The 22,540-nt window shown below is 45.9% G+C and overlaps 1 protein-coding gene across 4 annotated transcripts in view; it reads right to left on the bottom strand.

The window, feature by feature from the left end:
- Nucleotides 1–22,540, bottom strand: part of ppef1 (protein phosphatase, EF-hand calcium binding domain 1) — a 921,908-nt gene that overhangs the window by 872,715 nt on the left and 26,653 nt on the right. For 3 of the 4 annotated variants that reach the window (XM_073044604.1, XM_073044607.1, XM_073044606.1), the window contains exon 2: nt 19,455–19,527. The exons of the other annotated variant lie outside the window; for it this stretch is intronic. In XM_073044604.1, the coding sequence (XP_072900705.1) occupies nt 19,455–19,527 (73 nt within the window). The remainder of the gene's footprint in view (nt 1–19,454; nt 19,528–22,540) is intronic. 4 annotated transcript variants of the gene reach the window in all.

Below are 22,540 nucleotides of genomic sequence, written 5' to 3'. Positions count from 1 at the left end.
AGAGTGGTGGACTATGAGAGGATGCAGAGAGTGTTGGAGTATGAAAGTCTGCAGAGAGTGGTGGACTATGAGAGGATGCAGAGAGTGGGGGACTATGAGAGGATGCAGAGAGTGGTGGACTATGAGAGGATGCCGAGAGTGATGGACTATGAGAGGATGCAGAGAGTGGTGGACAATGAGAGGCCGCAGAGAGTGGGGGACTATGAGTGGATGCAGAGAGTGATATACTATGAGAGGATGCAGAAAGTGGGTGACTATCAGAGGATGCAGAGAGTGATGGACTATGAGAGGATGCAGAGAGTGGTGGACAATGAGAGGCCGCAGAGAGTGGGGGACTATGAGTGGATGCAGAGAGTGATATACTATGAGAGGATGCAGAAAGTGGGGGACTATGAGAGGATGCCGAGAGTGATGGACTTTGAGAGGATGCAGAGAGTGATGGACTATGAGAGGATGTAGAGAGTGGTGGACAATGAGAGGCCGCAGAGAGTCGTGGACTATGAGAGTATGCAGAGTGCTGGAGTATGAGAGGATGCAGAGAGTGATGGACTATGAGAGGATGCAGAGAGTCGTGGACTATGAGAGGATGCAGAGAGTGATGGACTATGAGAGGATGCAGAGAGTGGTGGACTATGACAGGATGCAGAGAGTGGTGGACAATGAGAGGCCGCAGAGAGTGGTGGACTATGAGAGTATGCAGAGAGTGGTGGAGTATGAGAGGATGCAGAGAGTGATGGACTATGAGAGGATGCAGAGAGTGATAGACTATGAGAGGATGCAGAGAGTGGGGGACTATGAGAGGATGCAGAGAGTGGGGGACTATGAGAGGATGCAGAGAGTGGTGGACAATGAGAGGCCGCAGAGAGTGGTGGACTATGAGAGTATGCAGAGAGTGGTGGAGTATGAGAGGATGCAGAGAGTGATGGACTATGAGAGGATGCAGAGAGTGATAGACTATGAGAGGATGCAGAGAGTGGTGGACTATGAGAGGATGCAGAGAGTGGTGGACTATGAGAGGATGCAGAGAGTGGGGACTATGAGAGGATGCAGAGAGTGGTTGACTATGAGAGGATGCAGAGGGTGGTGGACTATGAGAGGATGCAGAGAGTGGGGGACTATGAGAGGATGCAGAGAGTGATGGACTATGAGAGGATGCAGAGAGTCGTGGACTATGAGAGGATGCTGAGAGTGATGGACAATGAGAGGATGCAGAGAGTGGGGGACTATGAGTGGATGCAGAGAGTGATATACTATGAGAGGATGCAGAGAGTGGTGGACTATGAGAGGATGCAGAGAGTGGGGGATGATGAGAGGCCGCAGAGATTGGGGGACGATGAGAGTATGCAGAGAGTGGTGGACTATGAGAGGGTGCAGAGAGTCGTGGACTATGAGAGGATGCAGAGAGTGATGGACTATGAGAGGATGCAGAGAGTGGTGGAGTATTAAAGGATGCAGAGAGTGGTGGAGTATGAGAGGATGCAGAGAGTGGTGGACTATGAGAGGATGCAGAGAGTGGTGGACTATGAGAGGATGCAGAGAGTGATGGACTATGAGAGGATGCAGAGAGTGGGGGACTATGAGAGGATGCAGAGAGTGATGGTCTATGAGAGGATGCAGAGTGTGATAGACTATGAGAGGATGCAGAGAGTGGGGGACTATGAGAGGATGCAGAGAGTGATGGACTATGAGAGGATGCAGAGAGTGGGGGACTATGAGAGGATGCAGAGAGTGGTGGACTATGAGAGGATGCAGAGAGTGGTGGACTATGAGAGGATGCAGAGAGTGGGGGACTATGAGAGGATGCAGAGAGAGATGGACTATGAGAGGATGCAGAGAGTGGTGGAGTATGAGAGGATGCAGAGAGTGGTGGACTATGAGAGGCTGCAGAGAGTGGGGGACTATGAGAGGATGCAGAGAGTCGTGGACTATGAGAGGATGCAGAGAGTGATGGACTATGAGAGGCTGCAGAGAGTGATGGACTATGAGAGGCCACAGAGAGTGGTGGACTATGAGAGGATGCAGAGAGTGATGGACTATGAGAGGATGCAGAGAGTGGGGGACTATGAGAGGATGCAGAGAGTGATGGACTATGAGAGGATGCAGAGAGTGGGGGACTATGAGAGGATGCAGAGAGTGATGGACTATGAGAGGATGCAGAGAGTGATGGACTATGAGAGGATGCAGAGAGTGGTGGACTATGAGAGGATGCAGAGAGTGGGGGATGATGAGAGGCCGCAGAGATTGGGGGACGATGAGAGTATGCAGAGAGTGGTGGACTATGAGAGACCACAGGGAGTGGGGGATGATGAGAAGCCGCAGGGAGTGGGGGACGATGTGAGGCCGCAGAGAGTTGGGGACGATGAGAAGATGCAGAGAGTGGTGGACTCTGAGAGGATGCAGAGAGTGGGGGACTATGAGAGGATGCAAAGTGTGGGAGACTATGAGAGACCGCCGAGAGTGGTCGACTATTAAAGTCTGCAGAGAGTGGGGAATATGAGAGGATGTAGAAAGTGGGGGACTCTGAGAGGATGCAGAGAGTGGGGGACTATGAGAGGATGCAAAGTGTGGGAGACTATGAGAGACCGCAGAGAGTGGTCGACTATTAAAGTCTGCAGAGAGTGGGGAATATGAGAGGATGTAGAAAGTGGGGGACTATGAGAGGATGCAGAGAGTGGGGGACTATGAGAGGATGCAGAGAGTGGGGGACTATGAGAGGATGCAGAGAGTGGGGGACTATGTGAGGATGCAGCGAGTGGTGGAGTATGAGAGGATGCAGAGAGTGGGGGACTATGAGAGGATGCAGAGAGTGATGGACTATGAGAGGATGCAGAGAGTGGTGGACTATGAGAGGATGCAGAGAGTGTTGGAGTATGAAAGTCTGCAGAGAGTGGGGGACTATGAGAGGATGCAGAGAGTGGTGGACTATGAGAGGATGCAGAGAGTGTTGGAGTATGAGAGGATGCAGAGAGTGGTGGACTATGAGAGGATGCAGAGAGTGTTGGAGTATGAAAGTCTGCAGAGAGTGGGGGACTATGAGAGGATGCAGAGAGTGGTGGACTATGAGAGGATGCAGAGAATGTTGGAGTATGAGAGGATGCGGAGAGTGGGTTCTATGAGAGGATGCAGAGAGTGATGGACTATGAGAGGATGCAGAGAGTGGGGGACTATGAGAGGATGCAGAGACTGGTGGACTATGAGAGGCCACAGAGAGTGGTGGACTATGAGAGGATGCAGAGAGTGGTGGTCTATGAGAGGATGCAGAGAGTGGGGGATGATCAGAGGCCGCAGAGATTGGGGGACGATGAGAGTATGCAGAGAGTGGTGGACTATGAGAGACCACAGGGAGTGGGGGACGATGAGAGGCCGCAGAGAGTGGGGGACGATGAGAGGCCGCAGGGAGTGGGGGACGATGAGAGGCCGCAGAGAGTGGGGAACGATGAGAGGCTGCAGAGAGTGGGGGACAATGAGAAGATGCAGAGAGTGGTGGACTCTGAGAGGATGCAGAGAGTGGGCGACTATGAAAGTCTGCAGAGAGTGGGGGACTATGATAGGCCGCAGAGAGTGGTAATTTATTGTTGTCACATGCACCAGGATCCAGGCAGATCATTTAAAACATCAGTACACTGATGTAGCACAGAGAAATGCGATACAGAATGTATTACAAACTAACAACAATTTACAGCAACCTCTGTGCCATTGGAATGTGGTAGAAAGCAGAGGCACCTGAGGAAAATCACTTGGTGAGGGAGAACATGCAAACTCGACACAGATAGCACCAAAGACAAAGGTTTCTAGTACTGTGACACAGTGGCTCTAGCAGAGGAACTGCTGTTTACCCTTAAATTTATCCAACGGTACCGTGTGGCCATAAATTGGAGTTCCTCACCCCTGTTTCTATCACTATTTCTCTGAAATGCCTTCCCAATTTCTTTTTGAAATTATTGCTTATCTCTACTTCAATTACTTAACTTTCATGCAGATTCCAGGGTGATTCTGGAGCACCAACAAGCCCATCACAGTTAATTCTAACCGCCTTGAATATCCCCAATGATTTCATGCTCCCAGTTACTGTTGATGGTGAGGAAGTCGATGTGGTGAGGACCTACAAGTACTGGGGGTGCACCTGGATGACAGACTTGAGTGGAGCACCAACACAGAGGCTGTGTACAAGAAGGGCCAGAGTCACCACTATGTCCTGAGAAGACCGAGGTCCTTTGGAGTATGCAGGCCTCTCCTTCACAAGTTCTGTGAGTCTGTTTTCATCAGTACAACCTTCGATACGGTGGTGTGCTGGGGCAATGCCATCAACACGGGTGATGCCAACAGGCTCAATAAACTGATTAGAAAGGCTGGCTCTGTCATAGGAGTCAAACTGGACACACTGGGGGCTGTGGTAGAACAAAGGACCCTACGGAAAATCCTGGCAATTCTGAACAATGTTTCTCACCCTCTGCATGCCACCTTGGTCGAACAAAGGGGCACTTTCAGTAATAGACTGAGAGACTAAGACAACTGAGCTGCTCTAAAGAGCACTATATGAGGTCATTCTTATTCTCAGCCACTAGGCTCTATAATGAGTCAACCTATAGCCGGGGAAGTGATGACCCCCCCCCCCCCCATTAGACTGTTTGAGGCAACTTATTTTTTATTCTTTCATACTTCTCTTTTAATATTTGCATATTTGCATATCTGTGCACTTGCAATGCTACTGTGACACTGTAATTTCCTTTGGGATCAATAAAGTATCTATCTATCTATCTGTACCCTGCAGACCTGGAATGGGTTTAATTGCTCTTCTCTGGTCTCTCTCCAGTGCCTTCACATCCCTCACACAATATGGAAACCGTATTCAAGGTGTGGCCTCACAAGCACATTATACAGCTTAATGAGAATGTCTTTAGTCTTGAACTCCACTGAGCGCATTATGTAGCCCAGCATTCTATTGGCCTTCCTAGTTGCTTTTGTGCATTGTCCAGATTTTGATAGCAATGTCTACCAGGATGCCCAAATCCTTCTCATACAGTGCACTTTCTAACTCAAGACCCCACCCCCCATTGTATACTTATATCTAATATTTCTACTTCTTATATGTAATATTTTACATTTACTTACATTAAATTTCATCTGCCATTTATTGCCCACATCTGGATTTTATTTAGATCTAACTGTATTGATTCTGCTGCCTGAATGTTATCAGCCTGTCCCCCCCTAATTTTGTGTCACTGGCAAATTTTACTAGTCTATTTGTTATGTGTTTATCCAAATCATTAATGTAAATTAAAAACAGCAGTGGCTCCAAAATCGATCCCTGTGGAATCCCACTTTTAACATCTTCTAGGTGTGAGATGTTCCTCCCACCATAACTCATTGTTTTCTGTTTTTGAGCCAATTCTACACCCACTCACACACCTTACCCTGAATCACTACCTCCTGTAATTTGATTGTTAACCTCTCGTGGGGTACCTTGTCAAAAGTCTCCTAGAAGTCCAAGTAAATGATATCTTCTGCTCTATTGTTATCATAAATTACAGTTGTCTCTTCATAGAGCTCCTGAATATTAGTAAAACATGACTTCCCCTTTCTGAACCCATGCTGGCTTTCTGCTAACACGCCTTGTTCTTATCAACTGTATTGCCATCTCATTCTTTACTACTGTTTCCATTATCTTGTCTGCAATACACATTAAGCTCACTGGTCTACAGTTACCAAGGTCAGTGCAATCACCCTTCTAATATACTGGGACAACATTAGCCCATTTCCAGTCCTTAGTGATTTCATCAGTCTTCAATGACTTTTGAAAACTAAATGTTAGGTGTTTGTATATATAATCACAGACCTGTTAAGGTACCCTTGGATACATGTTGTCTGGCCCTGAAGGGTATTGCAGATATCCTAAGGGATATTTTCAATGCTTTATTAGTATAAGAAAAGTCAAGGAGAAAGTTAAGTGCATTAGGAATAATAGTGGAGTGTTAAGTTATGCAGAGGGAATGTGCTATAGATCAGCAATTAACCTATATTACATTGTTCACTTTGCCAGTCTTCCACTCTATCCACAACACCACCAATCTTTGTATCATCCGCAAACTTATTAAAGTTCAAAAAGTTCGAAGTTCAAAGTAAAATGTAGTATCAGAGTACATGAATGTCACCACATACAACCCTGAGATTCTTTTTCTTGCCAGTATACTTAGCAAATATATAGAACAGTACTTGTAAACAGGATCAATGAACAACAAACTGTGCAAATGCAAATATAAATAAATACAATAAATAATGAGAACATGAAATAACAAGAGAAAGAGTCCTTAAAGTGAGATCGTTGGTTGTGGGAACACCAGAAATAGAATGAGTGTAGTTATCCCCTTTTGTTCAAGGGCCTGATGGTCGAGGGATAGTAACTGTTGTTGAACCTGGTGGTGCGAGTCCTGAGGCTCTTGTATTTTCTACCTGATGGCAGCAGCGAGAAAAGCCTGGGTGGTGAGGTTCTTTGATAATGAGGCTGCTTTTCTACGGCAATATTTTATGTAGGTGTACTCAGTGGTTGCAAGGGTTTTACCCATGATGTACTGTGCCGAATCTACTACTTCTTGTAGGAATTTCCACTCAAAGGCATGGGTGTTCCCATACCAGGCTGTAATGCAGCCAGACAGCACATTTTCCACCATATATCCACAGAAGTTTGCCAAGGTTTTTGATGACATGCCAAATCTCCACAGAGGAAGTAGAGGTGCTGTCGTGCTTTCTTCACAATTATATTTATATGATGGGTCCAGGACAAGACTTCTGAGATAGTGACCAACCATCTCCACATCTGATCCTCCAATGAGGGCAGGCTCATGGACCTCTGGTTTTCCACTCCGGAAGTCTACAATCAACTCCGTATCTTATTGACATTAATTGAGAGGTTGTTGTTATGACACCATTCAGTCATATTTACACTCCTATATGCTGACACCTCACCACCAGCAAACTTGTGTATGGTGTTGGAGCTGTACTTAGTCACACAGTCATGGGTGTAAAGCAGGTAGAGCAAGGGGCTAAACACACAGCCCTGTGGTGCTTCTGAGTGATGGTTCCTTCCTGTTCTGGTGGTCAAATCGAGCACAGAAGGCATTGAGCTCATCTGGAAGCAAAACTCTGCTGCACCTTATGTCTCAAAATTCAACTTTGTAGGAGATCATGGAATTTAAACCCTGCCACAGCTGTCATGCATCCCTCATTGATTCCAGTCTGGTCCAGAATCTCCATTTCATCCCAGAGATGGTTTTCTGGAGGTTATACCTGCACCTCTTGTAGCATTCTTGATCTCCAGTATTGAATGCCTCTGATCTGGTTCTCAGCAGGTTCCAGATTTTATTGTTCAACCAGAGCTTCTGATTAGGGAAAACCCTGAATGATTTTTTGTGGACACACCATCCACAGCAGTTTTAGTGAAGTCTGTAACTACCCTGGTGTTGTCATTCAGTCCTCAGATGAGTTCTTGAACATGACCCAGTCCACTGACTCAAGACAATCCTGCAGCCATTCCTCAGCCTCCTCTTAGTTGTCTTGATCTCTGGAACCTTGCTTTTTAGGCTCTGTCTGAATGAAGGTAGCAGGAGTCCGGCCAAGTGATCCGACTTACCAAAACAAACTACTTCTGGGGCACCTTGGGAACAACGATCTCGTGCAGCACAGATCAATCGATACAATTAAATATTCCCACTTCAACCTGATACAGCTGAGAATCACAACTACTTCCAAAGTCTGCACAGTTAATAAAGATGTCTTAATGCAATCGCATAAACTATCTCTACTTAGAACCAATGGAACAATGCCAATCATGGCCACACTTCTCCTGGGAATGAAGCTGCTGGTCAGGGTTACAGGTGCATTTATGAAAATGGGGCTTTAGACTCCCAGTACCCACTAACTTGCCGGCAAATGTCCAGTCTCCCTTTCAAAGCGGGCATAGAAGACGTTGAGCTCATCTGGTAGTGAAGCATCGCTGCCATTCAAGTTATTAGGTTTCGCTTTGTAGGAAGTAATGTCCAGTAAGCCCTGCCAGAGTTGACGTGCATCTGATGTCGCCACCAACCTCACTTGGAATTGCTTCTTTGCTCTTGAAACAGCAGCCTGCAAGTCATTCCTGGTTTTCTTGTACAGGCCTGGGTTGCCAGATGTAAATGCCACAGATCTAGCCCTCAATAGACAATGTAATTGATTGATCGATTTATTTATTTATTTATTTCCTATTGGCTCCCTTCCTATTTACCCTGTATACCTCCGACTTTAGATACAACACTGTGTCATGTCATCTGCAGAAATTCTCTGATGACTCAGCAGTAGTTGGGTGTATAAAGGGAGGATGGGAGGATGAATACAGGGCCCTGGTGGAGGACTTTGTCAAATGTACAAGCTGAATCATCAGCAGTTCAACATCAGTAAGACAAAGGAGATGGTGATGGACTTTAGGAAGACTAAGCCTGCAACACTGCTCCCTGCTACTATTGATGGTGAGGAACTACAAGTACCTTAGAAGCAGCAGTTCAATGCAATACATGTTAGCACTCTTTGGTGCAGCGCAGTTGTCTTAGTCTATTACTGAAAGTGCTCCTCTTTTCAGCCAAGGTGGTGAGTACCTAGGGGTGCACCTTGAGTGGAGCACCAACACAGAGGCTGTGTACAAGAAGGGCCAGAGTCGCCTCTACTTCCTGAGGAGACCGAGGTTTTTTGGAGTATGCAGGCCTCTCCTACCAGTCTGTTGTCACCAGTACAATCTTCCATGTGGTGGTGTGCTGCGGCAATGGCATCAACACGGGTGACGCCAACAGGCTCAATAAGCTGATTAGAAAGGCTGGCTCTGTTGTAGGAGTCAAACTGGACACAGTTGGTGGTAGAACAAAGGACCCTACAGAAATTCTGGACAATGTTTCTCACTAAAGTTCTCTTACCTTACTAGCCTTGTCATTTCCTCTTACTGGAATATACCTGAATTGTACTCTGTACAGATGGGCTTTAAACATCCTTGATCTGTTGAAATTAGACACCTAAAGACAGCGGTTCCCAATTAACTCTCCCTAGTTCTTGCCTATTACTCCAGTAACTTGTGCTTCTCCCACTTAATACACTCTCGCAGGGTCCATGCTTGTCCCTATTGATTGGTAACTGTTCTGGTCACTGTTTCCTAACTGTTAACCCACTGAAAGGTTGGTCACCTGGCCAAGTTCATTACCCAACACCAGGTCCAGTACAGCCCCTCCTCTTGTTGGACTATCTACATGTTGATTGAAGAAACCATCATGGAAACACCTAACAAATTCTGCTTCATCTAGATCTCTTCCAGTCAGAAGGTCCTAGTTGATACTAGGGAAGCTGAAGTCTCCCATGACAACAACCCTATTGCTTTTACACCAACCTTTTTTAGTTCTGCTTATTGATCAGCAGCACTTCCTCAGTTTCTCTCCGCATAGATACTGCCTGACATATTGATTACTTCCAACATTTTGTTTTTTTCCCAATAATTACTGTGTATGCTTGGTACATTGAATGGAAGAGTTTAGGTTAAAGGAATCGAAAGTCACAGTAATACCTCCCAAATCAATGAGCTGGGCACATTTCACTCTGAATTCAAAGTAATTCACCATCAACAGCATACTTAGAAGGAGCTGAAACGTAGACGTTGGAATGATTCCTGGACTAGAGATAGACATAGAATCACAGTGTCATAGAGACAAAGAAGACAGGGCCTTCAGCCCACCTGCACCACATTGAGCATCTTATATTGATCCAGTTTTATTCTCCCTACATTCTCATCAAGTGCTCCCAGATTCTACCCTCACCTTCACAACAGAGGCAGGTAAGAAAATTTAGGATGGAGAATTTAATGGGTATAATGCCTTGGTTCATATTTTCACTCTTATGCTGTACGTATTCCATTTAGCAGTTCCGTAAGAGCAATCTGTTCTGTTTTCAGCCTGTTTGGGTTATTGCTGAAGATAAGGAATAAGGAGAATTGAGTGCCATCCAATTTGGATGCTCAAATTAAGGGGAGGTTTCTCTGGTGAGGGACACTAAGGTTGGGCTTGGGGCTTTTGTTTGAGAGGAGAGAAGAGGTCATAGGATTTGACCTGGAGCTGGACTGTGATTCAACGAAGCCAGGGGCGAGATCGATTAAGGATCGGTGACTACGGGGAAACTTTGAGCTCCAACTGTTTCATTAAAATGGGCCCTTTTCTTACTTTTCTGTTCTTTTCTTTACTAACCCTTTAGTCAAATTAAGATTCACAAATATAATCTTTAATCGTGTATGGTGTACAGTTTGTTATTTTGTGGCACTAGTTTGTAACAGGGTAACAAATTACACAGCATCCACACAAACTGGGGTTTGGGGTGGGAGGGCCACCTCAATCTCATGAGTTTGGAGGGATCAGAGTGTGTATTCCCTAAATTTATGCTGCCGAAGAAATCAGTGTGTTTCATTTTGGGGTATCGTCCAGGATCAATTTCATTAGATGCTGTGTGATTGCCCTGAACATTGATCCAGTGCGCTGTGTGTTTAAGTCTGTGCTAAACTATTGTTTGGTAAAGTGATTATGACACGTGGTTATGGATGCTGCCGGGGTTGAGTGGTGGTGTGAATCCACAGGGTGACTGGTAACAAATGCATGTGTATTGAGTAGGAGAAACATTTGTATTCCTGATGAATTGTTAATTTGAACTTTAAGTACCATTAAAACAGTAGGAGCAGTTACAATTGTGGAGTGGAGGTTTGATAAAATGGCGGGCAAATTTTATCGTAGATCGATCCTTAATCGATCTCGCCCCTGGCTTCGTTGAATCACAGTCCAGCTCCAGGTCAAATCCTATGACCTCTTCTCTCCTCTCAAACAAAAGCCCCAAGCCCAACCTTAGTGTCCCTCACCAGAGAAACCTCCCCTTAATTTGAGCATCCAAATTGGATGGCACTCAATTCTCCTTATTCCTTATCTTCAGCAATAACCCAATTTGTTGTAGTTCAGACTAGCACAGACGTAACGACGGTGGAACTGCCTGGTACTATTGGGGCCCCCTCAGAGGGGGAGCCGTGGGCTGTCCATACCTTCCGGGAGGAGGAAAGTGTAGGAGAGTGGGCCAAATCGCAAGCTGAGTCCCCTGTAGCTGGGGGTGGAAACTTCAAGGACAGGTTGCTCTCATTTCTGCAGAGCGAGGGAAGGAGTGGTCTGATTTGAAATGTCTAATGAGTCCTCTAGTGAAGAGTGAGAATTCTGAGTCGGTATCGGCCCTTACCTCTCTGGTGAATAAATGGCCCAGTGCCCAAGCAGAGAATGTTCTCAGGAGTAAAGCCCACCCCTGAGGGGGAAGAGGAGTATGAGACTTGGGCAGAGCAGACCTCTCAGATGCTGGATGAGTGGCAGTGCTCTGATGACAGAAAAAGAAGGTGATTTGTAGAGAACTTGAGAGGCCCAGCTGCTGACGTAGTGAGATCCATAAAGACTCAGAACCCCTTTGCTCCCTCTGCAGACTACATGCAAGCACTAGAAAAAGTGTTTGGCAGGACGGGAAGCCCAATGGAGCTCATGACGGGGTTTCAGAACATGTTTCAGGAGAAGGGGGAGAAGTTTTCTGCCTACATTTTTTGGCTAGAGAGGCAACTAAATTGCTTGCGGCGTAGAGGGGCCATTCAGACAGCTGAGGTGAATCAATTAAGAATGGACCAAATAGCAAAAGACGCCCAGTCCCAAGACCTGATCGCATGGGTTTCCAAATGTCTCGTAAGACATGTCACCCTCCCTTGTTTGTTCAGCTGATCAGAGAAGTAAAGAGGGGAGGAGAATGCATCAGAGGTGCAGGGTGAGGGGGGAGGCTCCATCAGCTCGTTACAGTCTTTGGTAGTAGCCCCCTGCGCTGGTGACCACTGATAGCCCACCCCAGGAAGTGGTAAAGGAGATCGTGGCAGAGTTGAGAACTGAGACATCCCAGTTGTTATCGGCGGGTGCAACCACTCCGTACGACAGAGCTGATAGGGAGGCAGACCCCTCCCCTAAGGGGATGGACTATGCAGAGGACCGCTAGTGATTGGGGTCCTGTGAGAAGGCGAGCGGCCGGTATTGTCTGTTAACTGTGGTGAAGAGGGACACCAGGTGGGAGTGTAAACGACGGGAAACCCCTCAGAGAGTAAACCCCCGGGTACCTAAGCAGAGGGAGACTTCGGGAAACTTAGAAGAGACCCAGTGAGGGAACAGCCTGGCGTCTCAGGGGGAACATGTTCCCAGCAATATATCAAGGAACATCTGAAAGCAAAATACTCTATTCCTGAAGGCATAGTGGGGCCAAGCTCCAGTTTATCGCTACGGATTGAGGGTATTTATGCCAGAGCCACACTTGACACTGGCTCTTAGGTTTCTCTGCTGTACCGTTCATTTTACAACCAGTATTTGACACATTTGCCATTGAACACCACTCAGTGCACTAGAGATCTGGGGTCTAAATACGGATGACTATCTGTACGATGGTTACTTGTCATTGAGTTTTCGGAGGCAGATGTGGGAATAGCTGAGGCTCTTGATACATTAGTGTTGGTTTGTCCGGACCCGGTCGAAAGGACGAAGCTTCAATTCTCGTGGGGAAGTATATTCCTATTGTGAGGAGGCTAATGGGAGCCTGCAAAGAGAAAGTTGAAGAGAGCTTTCTGAGAACATTGTCCGTTCACTTAGTGTTCCAGGCTGCTTTTGAGGAAGTGCGTGGCCACACTGGGCTGGACAATGAGTTTAGACAAGGGACTGAGCAGTTCACCCAGTCCAAACAAGTCATGTTTCAGCCCGGGGAAGTAGATAGAGTAATAGAAACCCCAAACTTCCCTGAATGTCTGAGGCCAAAGTCCTCTTGGTGGAGGAAGGAAGGAAGGAAGACCAGGAAGGCTTACTTGCTGGGGTACTGGGGAGGCCCAAACTACAGAAGCCCTTAGTAATACAGGTGAATAGGAATGACAGTGACTGTCAGGAATGCTACGAAGAGGGAGGTCACCTTCAAGCAGGGGATGCCAATGGTGCATCTCTTCCCAGTGACGGTAATATCTAGTGTCCCTGTGAGACAAGCTGGGAGAAACTCTCTCTGAAAAAGGGAAAGTTGATTGCTGAGTCATTCAACTTTTGGGACTCCCTGGTATCGGGAGGTTGGAAGAGGAGGTTGATAGAGAAGATGTTGAAACTGCAAGATGTCTTTTCTACTGACGAGTTTATTGTAGGTTGTCCCAAGAGCACTCGCCATACCATCCGGGTGACAGAGGACACCCCATTCAGAGAATGGTCGTGGTGACTGGCACTTGCAGAGGTGGAAGACGTTCAGCAGCGTTTGTGCAAGTTGAAGGAAGCTGGGATCATCATTGAGTCCAGAAGCCCTTACATGTCTCCAATAGTGGTGGCCAAGAAAAAGAATGGGAAGATACGGATATGTGTGGACCACAGGACTCTAAATCGGCGTACAGTCCCTGACCAGTATACGGTCCCGAGGGTCGAAGACGCACTGGCCTGTCTGTGTGGTGCCAAGTGATTCAGTGTGCTGGACTTGAGGAGTGGGTATGATCAGATCCCCATGAGTGAGGTTGATACAGATGTATCAACTGGGATGTCAACTGGGATTCTTCTAGTTTGAAAGGATGCCCCAGGACATATCGGGAGCCCCTGCGACTTTCCAGTGTGTCATGGAGAAAACAGTGGGGGATGTGAACTTGCTTGAGGTGTTGGTGTACCTGTATGATCTCATAGTGTTTGGATCCACCTTGGAGGAACATGAAGCAAGGCTACTGAAGATGCTGGGCTGCCTGCAAGTTGAAGGATTAAATCTTTCCCTGGATAAGTGCTAGTTCTACAAGATGTCTTTCAACTACGCTGGGTGCATAGTCTCACAGGTGGAGTAGTTACAGATCTGTCTAAGATAGAGGCGGTGACCACATAGCCAAGGCCCCAGACTGTGAGCACCTTATACTTGTTCCTTGGGTTCTGTGTGTACTATTGGAAGTTCATGAGGACTACGCAAAAGTGAGTCACCCTTTAAATCAGCTTCTGTGCAGGTACCCTCCCTTGGGGAAGAAAGGGAGAAGGTCAAAAGGAGAGGAGGGTGAAGAGCATCTTAGCCCTTTGGAGCCTTTTGGAGTTAAATGGGATGCAAAATGTGAAAAGGCCTTTCAGTCACTGAAGGAGCTGCTAATGAAAGCACCTGTGCTGGCTTTTGCAGACCCCCGGTTGTCGTATGCACTGCACACAGATGCCAGCAGAGAGGGCTTAGGGTGTGTTCTGTATCAGGATCAGGGCACAGGGTTGAGACCTGTTGCATTTGTCAGCCGGAGTCTGTCACCCTCTAAGCAAAACTACCCCACACACAAACTGGAGTTCCTGGCATTGAAATGGCCTGTGGTGGATAAGTTAAGTGACTATAGCTCCATGGTGCCAAGTTTGAGGTGGGGACGGACAACAATCTCCTAACTTATATCCTGACCTCAACGAAATTGGATGCCACAGGCCATCAGTGGTTAGGGATGTTGCCTGCCTATGATTTCAGCCTGAAGTACCGGCTGGGAAATAGGAACATTGATGCCGATGCATTGTTCCAACGTGTGTATGACGGACTGGATGGAGAGTGGGAAAGTGGTCCTGCCAAGTGCCAGTTTTCCATCATGGTGAAGGCAGAGGAAAGGCAAGGGCAGGATCGAGCAGAAGAACAACTGGAAGCTTCCACAAGCTTACTACAACTTGACTGCTCTGAAGACAAACCATTGCCGGAACTGAGTCCTGGAGAAGTGGCAGCTGCTCAGCGAGATAACCTGGGCATTGGCACTGTTTGGTCAGCGGTCGAAAAGGGAGTCATAGCCTAAGCAGAGAAGATGAAACACACTGCAGTGCCTCTACTACTGATAGAATGCCCAGATTGGAGTTGAGGAACCAGATCCTATACTGGGTCACGTTGCCTCTAGACCGGCCTCGGCGTTCCCAGCTGATTGTGTCTGAGAAGTATCGGAGGATTGTGTTGAAGTCACTTCATGATGCTTCTGGCCATTTGGAGGTTGACAAGACCTATGGATTGCTCAGAGATCGGTCCTTTTGGCCAAATGAAACCAGAGGATGAAGAGTATTGCCAGTCATGCATTTGATGTATACGGAGGAAAACGCTGCCTACGGGAGCGGCTTGGTTGTCCCACTTGCAGAGTGCAGGGCTACTTGGCCTGGTGTGTATGGATTTCCTGTCAATAGAGCCAGATGCTAGCAACATGGTGAATTCTTGGACATTATGGATCACTACACCAGATATGCGCAAGCTTTCTCTTCCAAGGATCAGAGGGCATCCACCATGGCCGAAGTGTAATGGGAGAAGTATTACATTTATTATGGCCTCCCATGTGGATACACGGTGATCAGGGGTGGAATTTTGAGAGTAGGCTCATACATGGGTTACTGAGCATGCTTGGAGTTGAGAAGTCAAGGACTATGTCTTATCACCCGCAGGATGATTCCTCAGTCCGAGAGGTTCTATCGGACCTTACTGAGCATGCTTGGAGTTGAGAAGTTGAGGGTCAGGCCCTAACACCCGTAGGGTGATCGCCAGACCAAGAGGTTTAATTGGACCTTGCTAGACATGCTCGGAACCTTGGGGATCAGAAAAAAGAGCAAATGGAGTCAACATAGAACCATAGAACATTACAGCACAGTACAGTCCCTTCAGCCCTCCATGTTGTGCCGACCCATATAATCCTTTAAAAAAGTACTAAACATATTGGACAATTGCCAAATGATGTTTGGGTGCAATGTGATGATGCCCATCGACCCTTGTTTTGGGATTGGTGAGGAAGACCTACCACTGAAGACTTAGCTGAAGTATGTGTCTGATATGAGAAGGGAGCTGAAAAAGGCTTCTGTATTAGCTGAGGTCGTGGCTACCAAGCAGAATCATGGAAATAAGAGGAGGTATGGAAGGTTAGGTTCTCCCAACTCATGCCAGGAGCCCGAATCCTCATAAGGAATTCGGGGCTACCTGGGAAGCATAAGATGGCTGACCACTGGGCAGCTACTCCTGATGTAGTGGAGAGTCAGATGCCAAACGTACCAGTTTTCCGGGGGAAACCAGAGGATGGGAATGGGAATGTCAAGATTCTCCATCGGAACTACCTTCTACCTCTGGGACAAGAGGTGTGTATTGATCCAGAGCCTGACCTAGGCACCACACTTAGTAAGAGGACTCTGTGGCAACATGGGGAGACTGAAAGACCAGTAGCAGGAAGGACTAAACCAGCACTCACCCCTGAATGGGATACGGACTTGGAGGATGAGGAAATGGGATGTGGTATATGCTGCCTTTCACCAACACCCCAATAACTGAGGAAGAGATTCCCAACCTTTCTCACACTGAGGTAGGTAAATGGGGGGGATTAGCAGTGCTCAGGCAAGCTTGCAGCTGAAGCATGAAGGGGTTAAGTGGGGATGAAGCTGAGCTCAGCCAAGTGGCAGAGGGATCCGAATTGCAGGAAGGAACGAGTGATAGACCGAGGGAGGCCTCATCATATGGACACAAGGATTGTCTAAAACTAAAGAAGTTGATGATGGGATAAGGAGATCTCAAAGAATCAGGGGACCCTCAGATAGGCTGTCCAGGAGGTTTCAGGGGATTAAAATGTGATGAATTCCCAAGACCTGATGGTTTGCATTGTAGGGTTTTGAAAGTGGAGACTACAGAGTCCTGACAAAGGGTCTCGGCCTGAAACGTTGTCTGTACTTCTTCCTACAGATGCTGCCTGGCCTGCTGTGTTCCACCAGCATTTTGTGTGTGTTACTACAGAGTCAATGGGTGCTCTGGTTGTCAACTTCCAAATTGCATGGATCCTAGAAGTGTTCCCAGAAATCAGAAGGTAGGAAGTGTAATCCACTCTACAGAAATGGAGGGAGTGAGAAAGCAGAGAACAATTTGCTTGTTAGAAGGGAAAATTCTGAAAACTATCATCAATAATACTTAGAAAATAAGCAACACACACAAAATGCTGGTGGAACGCAGCAGGATAGGCAGCACCTATAGGAAGAAGTACAGTCGACGTTTCAGGTCAAGACCCTTCGTCAGGACTAACAGAAAAAAAAGATAGTAAGAGATTTGAAAGTGGGAGGGGGAGGGGGAGACCCGAAATGATAGGAGAAGACAGGAAGGGGAGGGATGAAGCCTAGAGCTGGGAAGTTGATTGGCAATAGGGACACAAGGCTGGAGAAGGGGGAGTATCATAGGATGGAAGGACTTGTTCCTAATTCTGCTCCTATGTCTAATGGTCTTATGGTTTAAGAAAGGGCCCAGCACCAACCCCTGAGGCACATTGCCAGTGGCAGGCCTCCAGTCTGGCAAACAACCTTCCACCATCATTCCATTGTCAAGCCTGTTATGTGTTCATTCAGCTAGCTCTCCGTGATTCTCATGTGATCTAGCCTTCCAGAGCAGCCTATTAACAAAAGCCTTACTTCAGTTCATATGGGCACGTTTACTGCCCTGCCCTCATCAACTTGCCTGGTTACATTTTCAAAAATCTAAATCAAATTCATGATACAAAAGGAACACTAGAAAACTGGATCCCTCTCTCACCAACTCCACCAGCACATACCCTGACATCCCAATGCAAAAATACATTTAGAAAAACTGGAAATTTCAAAACTGGGGTTGATGCATTTTTGTAGGCAGTAATATTCAAAGTTAGGACAATGAGGCAGAAGCTGAGTCTCAGAGTAGTTTTGAGTTAATTGGATGGTGGATCAGCTGACAACACTGATTGGTTGGTCCTGTTCATTTATTCAGATATATACAGACATCCAGCTCCTGGTGGGAAGATGATCTTGAAGGATATGCTTATCACTGCTAGGAAAGGAAGCCCCATCTTGACTTCTGGTGAATTAACCTTAATCCCTCACTGGCTTCCTTTCCTCTTGTTTAGTGGTAGGGCTCTGTAAAGAGCTCAGTGACCTCACAGTAAATATAGTGGCGGTAGTCTAGATTTCATCATACTTGAAACTGAGGACAGAGTTGGCTAAAGTGGACTGGTAAAATCGATCAAAGGGTAAAATAGTAGATCAATATTGGCAGATATTTAAAGAGATATTTCACAAATCTCAGCACTGAAGGGTATGCTATCCATAAATATCTAATGAAATTCCCAGGATTCTGGAGAATAGGTTTGTTCAACTTAGATTATTCCAGAGAGTTCACGGGTGTTACTCTGTGAAGTAATAAAGAAAGACATCTACAAAATGCTTTGGAGTTTTACATAGCTACCTTGCTTTAATGCAAGCACTGGTAGAGTCTGCGTTATAGCAGAGTGGTACACAACATAAAGGTGGAATTAATATAGAGTCATTAATTCCAAGATAGTTCTAAGCAGTCATCCTTCAAATAGTAAAATCTATAAACAAGAATCTTCACCATCTAGACAACACCACCTTCCTGCAACTGTCTTCAAGCAGAAGGTACAGAAGCCTGCGATCCAACACCACCAGTTTCAAGTACAGCTACATACCTCCAGCCGTTTGGCCCTTGAACCAACCTGCACAACCCTGATCACTAACTCACTATAACAGCACTATGATCACTTTGCACTACTCTAGATTTTGTTCAGTCTGTGTTCTTGTGGTGTAAAAAAGTTCTGTATTATTTATGTTTAACTTATATTTTTTTCTTGTGATGCTGTGTTCCTGATGCTATGCACCCATGATACTGCTGCAGCTAGGTTTTTCTTTGCATCTGTGCATACATCTCCATTCAGAGGCTACCTGCTTTAATGCAAATAGCTAAACAACCAATCATGTGGCAGCAACTCAAGGCAGACATGATCAAGAGGTTTGATTGTTATTCAGACCAAACATCAGAATGGAAAATAAATGTTATCCAATTGACCTTGACCATGGAATGACTGTTGGTGCCAGATGGGGTGGTTTGAGAATGCTGATCTCCTGGGATTTTCATGCACATCGGTCTCTGGAGTTTACAGGGAATGTATGAAAAACAGACACATCCAGTGAGTGCAGTTCTGTGGACAAGCAAGTATTAATGAGAGATGTCAGAGGAGAATGGCCAGACTGGTTCAACCTGACGACAAGGCAAATGTAACTCAGATAAGTACATGTTACAGCAGTCATCCAGAAGAACATCTCTGAATGTACAACATGTCAAACCTTGAAATGGCTGGGCTGCAGCAGCAGAATGCCACGGACATACACTCAGGGATCACTTTATTAGGTATAGCAAGTGCTTAGTAAACTGTCAACTGAGTATACACGCTCAGTATAGTAAACTCAAATTTGACTTTAGTCATCTGCTTTTTTCAGATGTTTTGCAAGATATTTCTAAAAATGATTTCAGAATATCCACAAAACTTCATTTATTCACAATGAGTAATATGTTTCACATCTATCAATCTATTGAAGAAAACTTGAAGTGGAATGTTTCTTACTCACCACCTCTTGCCGTACTGTGCTCTGCACAATGATCAGCATAGTAATCCATCAAAAACGTAAAGAAGTGTGATAGCTGGGGGGAAAAGGGCACAGACTGGATCAGTAAATCACTGATATCTGCAGGAATATCTGCAATACAGCTTCAATTTCAATTCAGCATCACTTCATAAAACTGGAAGAATTCAACTGGTTGAGCAGTGGGTTGGAGGAATGGTCTGCAGTCTCTGTGTCTTCTTGATGAAACCAACACTTGGCACCGGCCAGAGTCTTAGAGGCTCAGAACTGTTATGCAAAAAAATGAGAAGGCTTGTTACCTGTGCCACGTGCCAGTGAGGGTAAGAATAGGATGCTCTGGAGGATGAACACATGGCTGAGGAACTGGTGTAGGGGTCAGGTTTTTAGATTTCAGGATCATTGGGACCTCTTCTGGGGCTACAGGGGGACCAATATCCTTGCAGGGAGGTTTGTTAGTGCGATTGGTGGGGTGGGGGTGGGGTTTAAACTGGATTTGCAGGGGAATGGGAACCAGAGTGCCAGAATAGACAGTGGAGCAAGGGTGAAAATAAATGATGTTTAAGTTTCATGCAAAGTCACAAATAGAAGAGTTGTGTGTGGTGGTAATAATCTTCTGAGGTGTGTCTATTTCAATGCGAGGAGTATTGTGGGGAAGGCTAATGAGCTGAGGGCGTGGATTGACACGTGGAATTATGACATTGTAGCCATTAGTGAAACTTGGCCACAGGAAGGGCAGGACTGGCAGCTTAATGTTCCAGGGTTCCGATGTTTCAGACGTGATAGAGGCAGAGGGATGAAGGGTGGGGGGGGGGGTGGGGTGGAGGATGAAGGGAAAACGTTACAGCAGTGCTCAGGCAGGACAGATTAGAGGGCTTGTCTACCGAGGCCATATGGCTGGAGCTGAGAAACAGGAAAGGTATGACTACATTAATGGGGTTGTATTATAGACCACCCAATAGTCAGTGAGAATTGGAGGAGCAAATCTGCAGAGAGATAGCAGACAACTGCAGGAAACATAAAGTTGTGACAGTAGGGGATTTTAATTTTCCATGTATTGATTGGGACTCCCATACTATTAAAGGTCTAGACGGGTTAGAGTTTGTAAAATGTGTTCAGGAAAGTTTTCTAAATCAATATATAGAGGTACCGACTAGAGAGGATGCAATATTAGATCTCCTATTAGGAAATGAGTTAGGACAGGTGACGGAAGTGTCTGTAGGGGAACACTTTGGTTCCAGTGATCATAAATAACACCATTAGTTTCAACTTGATCACGGATAAAGATAGATCTGGTCCTCAGGTTGAGGTTCTAAACTGGAAAAAGGCCAATTTTGAAGAAATGAGGAAGGATCTAGAAAGCGTGGATTGGGACAGGTTGTTCTCCGGCAAGGATGTCGCTGGTAAGTGGGAGGCCTTCAAAGGTGAAATTCTGAGAGTGCAGAGTTTGTATGTTCCTGTCAGGATTAAAGGCAAAGTGAATAAGAATAAGGAACCTTGGTTCTCGAGGGATATTGGAACTCTGATAAAGAAGAGGAGAGAGATGTATAACATGTATAGGAAAAAGGGAGCAAATAAGTTACGAGAAGTATAAAAAGTGCAAAAACAGACTTAAGAAAGAAATCAGGAGGGCTAAAAGAAGACATGAGGTACTTTGGCAGTCAGGGTGAAGGATAATCCTAAGAGCTTCTACAGGTATATTAGGAGCAAAAGGATAGTAAGGGATAAAGTTGGTCCTCTTGAAGATCAGAGTGGTCGGATATGTATGGAACTGAAAGAAATGAGGGAGAGCTTAAAAGGGTTTTTTTGCATCTGTATCTACTAAGGAAACTGGCATGGAGTCAATGGAAATAAGGCAAACAGGTAGTGAGGTCATGGAACCTATACAGATTGAAGCGGAGGAGGTGCTTGTTATCTTGAGGCAAATCAGAGTAGATAAATCCCCAGGACCTGACAGGGTATTCTCTTGGACCTTGAAGGAGACTAGTGTTGAAATTGCAGGGGCCCTGGCAGATATATTTAAAATGACTGTACCTACAGGTGAGGTGCCGGAGGATTGGAGGATAGCTCATGTTGTTCCGTTGCTTAAAAAAGGTTCTATAAGTAATATGGGAAATTATACACCGGTAAGTTTGACGTCGGTAGTAGGTAAATTATTAGAAGGGAGTACTAAGAGATAGGATCTACAAGTATATGGATAGACAGGGACTTATTAGGGAGAGTCAACAAGGCTTTGTGTGTGGTAGGTCATGTTTAACAAATTTATTAGAGCTTTTTGAGGAGGTTACAAGGAAAGTGGATGAAGGGAAGGCAGTGGATTTTATCTACATGGACTTCAGTAAGGCCTTTGACAAGGTCCTGCATGGGAGGTTAGTTAGGAAAATTCAGTCGCTAGGTATACATGGAGAGGTAGTAAATTGGATTAGACATTGGCTCAATGGGAGAAGTCAGAGAGTGGTAGTGGAGGATTGCTTCTCTGAGTGGAGGGCTGTGACTAGTGGTGTGCCACAGGGATCAGTGCTGGGTCCATTGATATTTGTCATCTATATCAATGGTCTGGATGATAAATGTGGTAAATTGGATCAGCAGATTTGCTGATGATACAAAGACTGGAGGTGTAGTGGACAGTGAGGAAGATTTTCAAAGCTTGCAGAGGGATCTGGACCAGCTGGAAAAATGGGCTGAAAAATGGCAGATGGAGTTTAATGCAGACAAGTGTGAGGTATTGCACTTTGGAAGGACAAACCAAGGTAGAACATACAAGGTAAATGGTAGTGTGCTGAGGAGTGCAGTGGAACAGAGGGATCTAGGAATACTAAGTTTTGAGTATAAGAGTTGGAATGTTATGGTGAGGTTGTATAAGGCATTGGTGAGGCCGAATTTGGAGTATTGTGTGCAGTTTTGGTCACCGAATTACAGGAAGGATATTAATAAGGTTGAAAGAGTGCGGAGAAGGTTTACAAAGGATGTTGCCGGGACTTGAGAAACTGAGTGACAGAGAAAGGTTGAATAGGTTAGGACTTTATTCCCTGAAGCGTAGAAGAATGAGGGGAGACGATAGAAGTATATAGAAT

This window comes from Hemitrygon akajei, chromosome 5 (genome assembly GCF_048418815.1).
Source record: "Hemitrygon akajei chromosome 5, sHemAka1.3, whole genome shotgun sequence".
NCBI lineage: Eukaryota > Metazoa > Chordata > Chondrichthyes > Myliobatiformes > Dasyatidae > Hemitrygon > Hemitrygon akajei.
The sequence above is the reverse complement of the archived record's forward strand: the minus strand, read 5'-3'. Positions and strand labels throughout refer to the sequence as shown.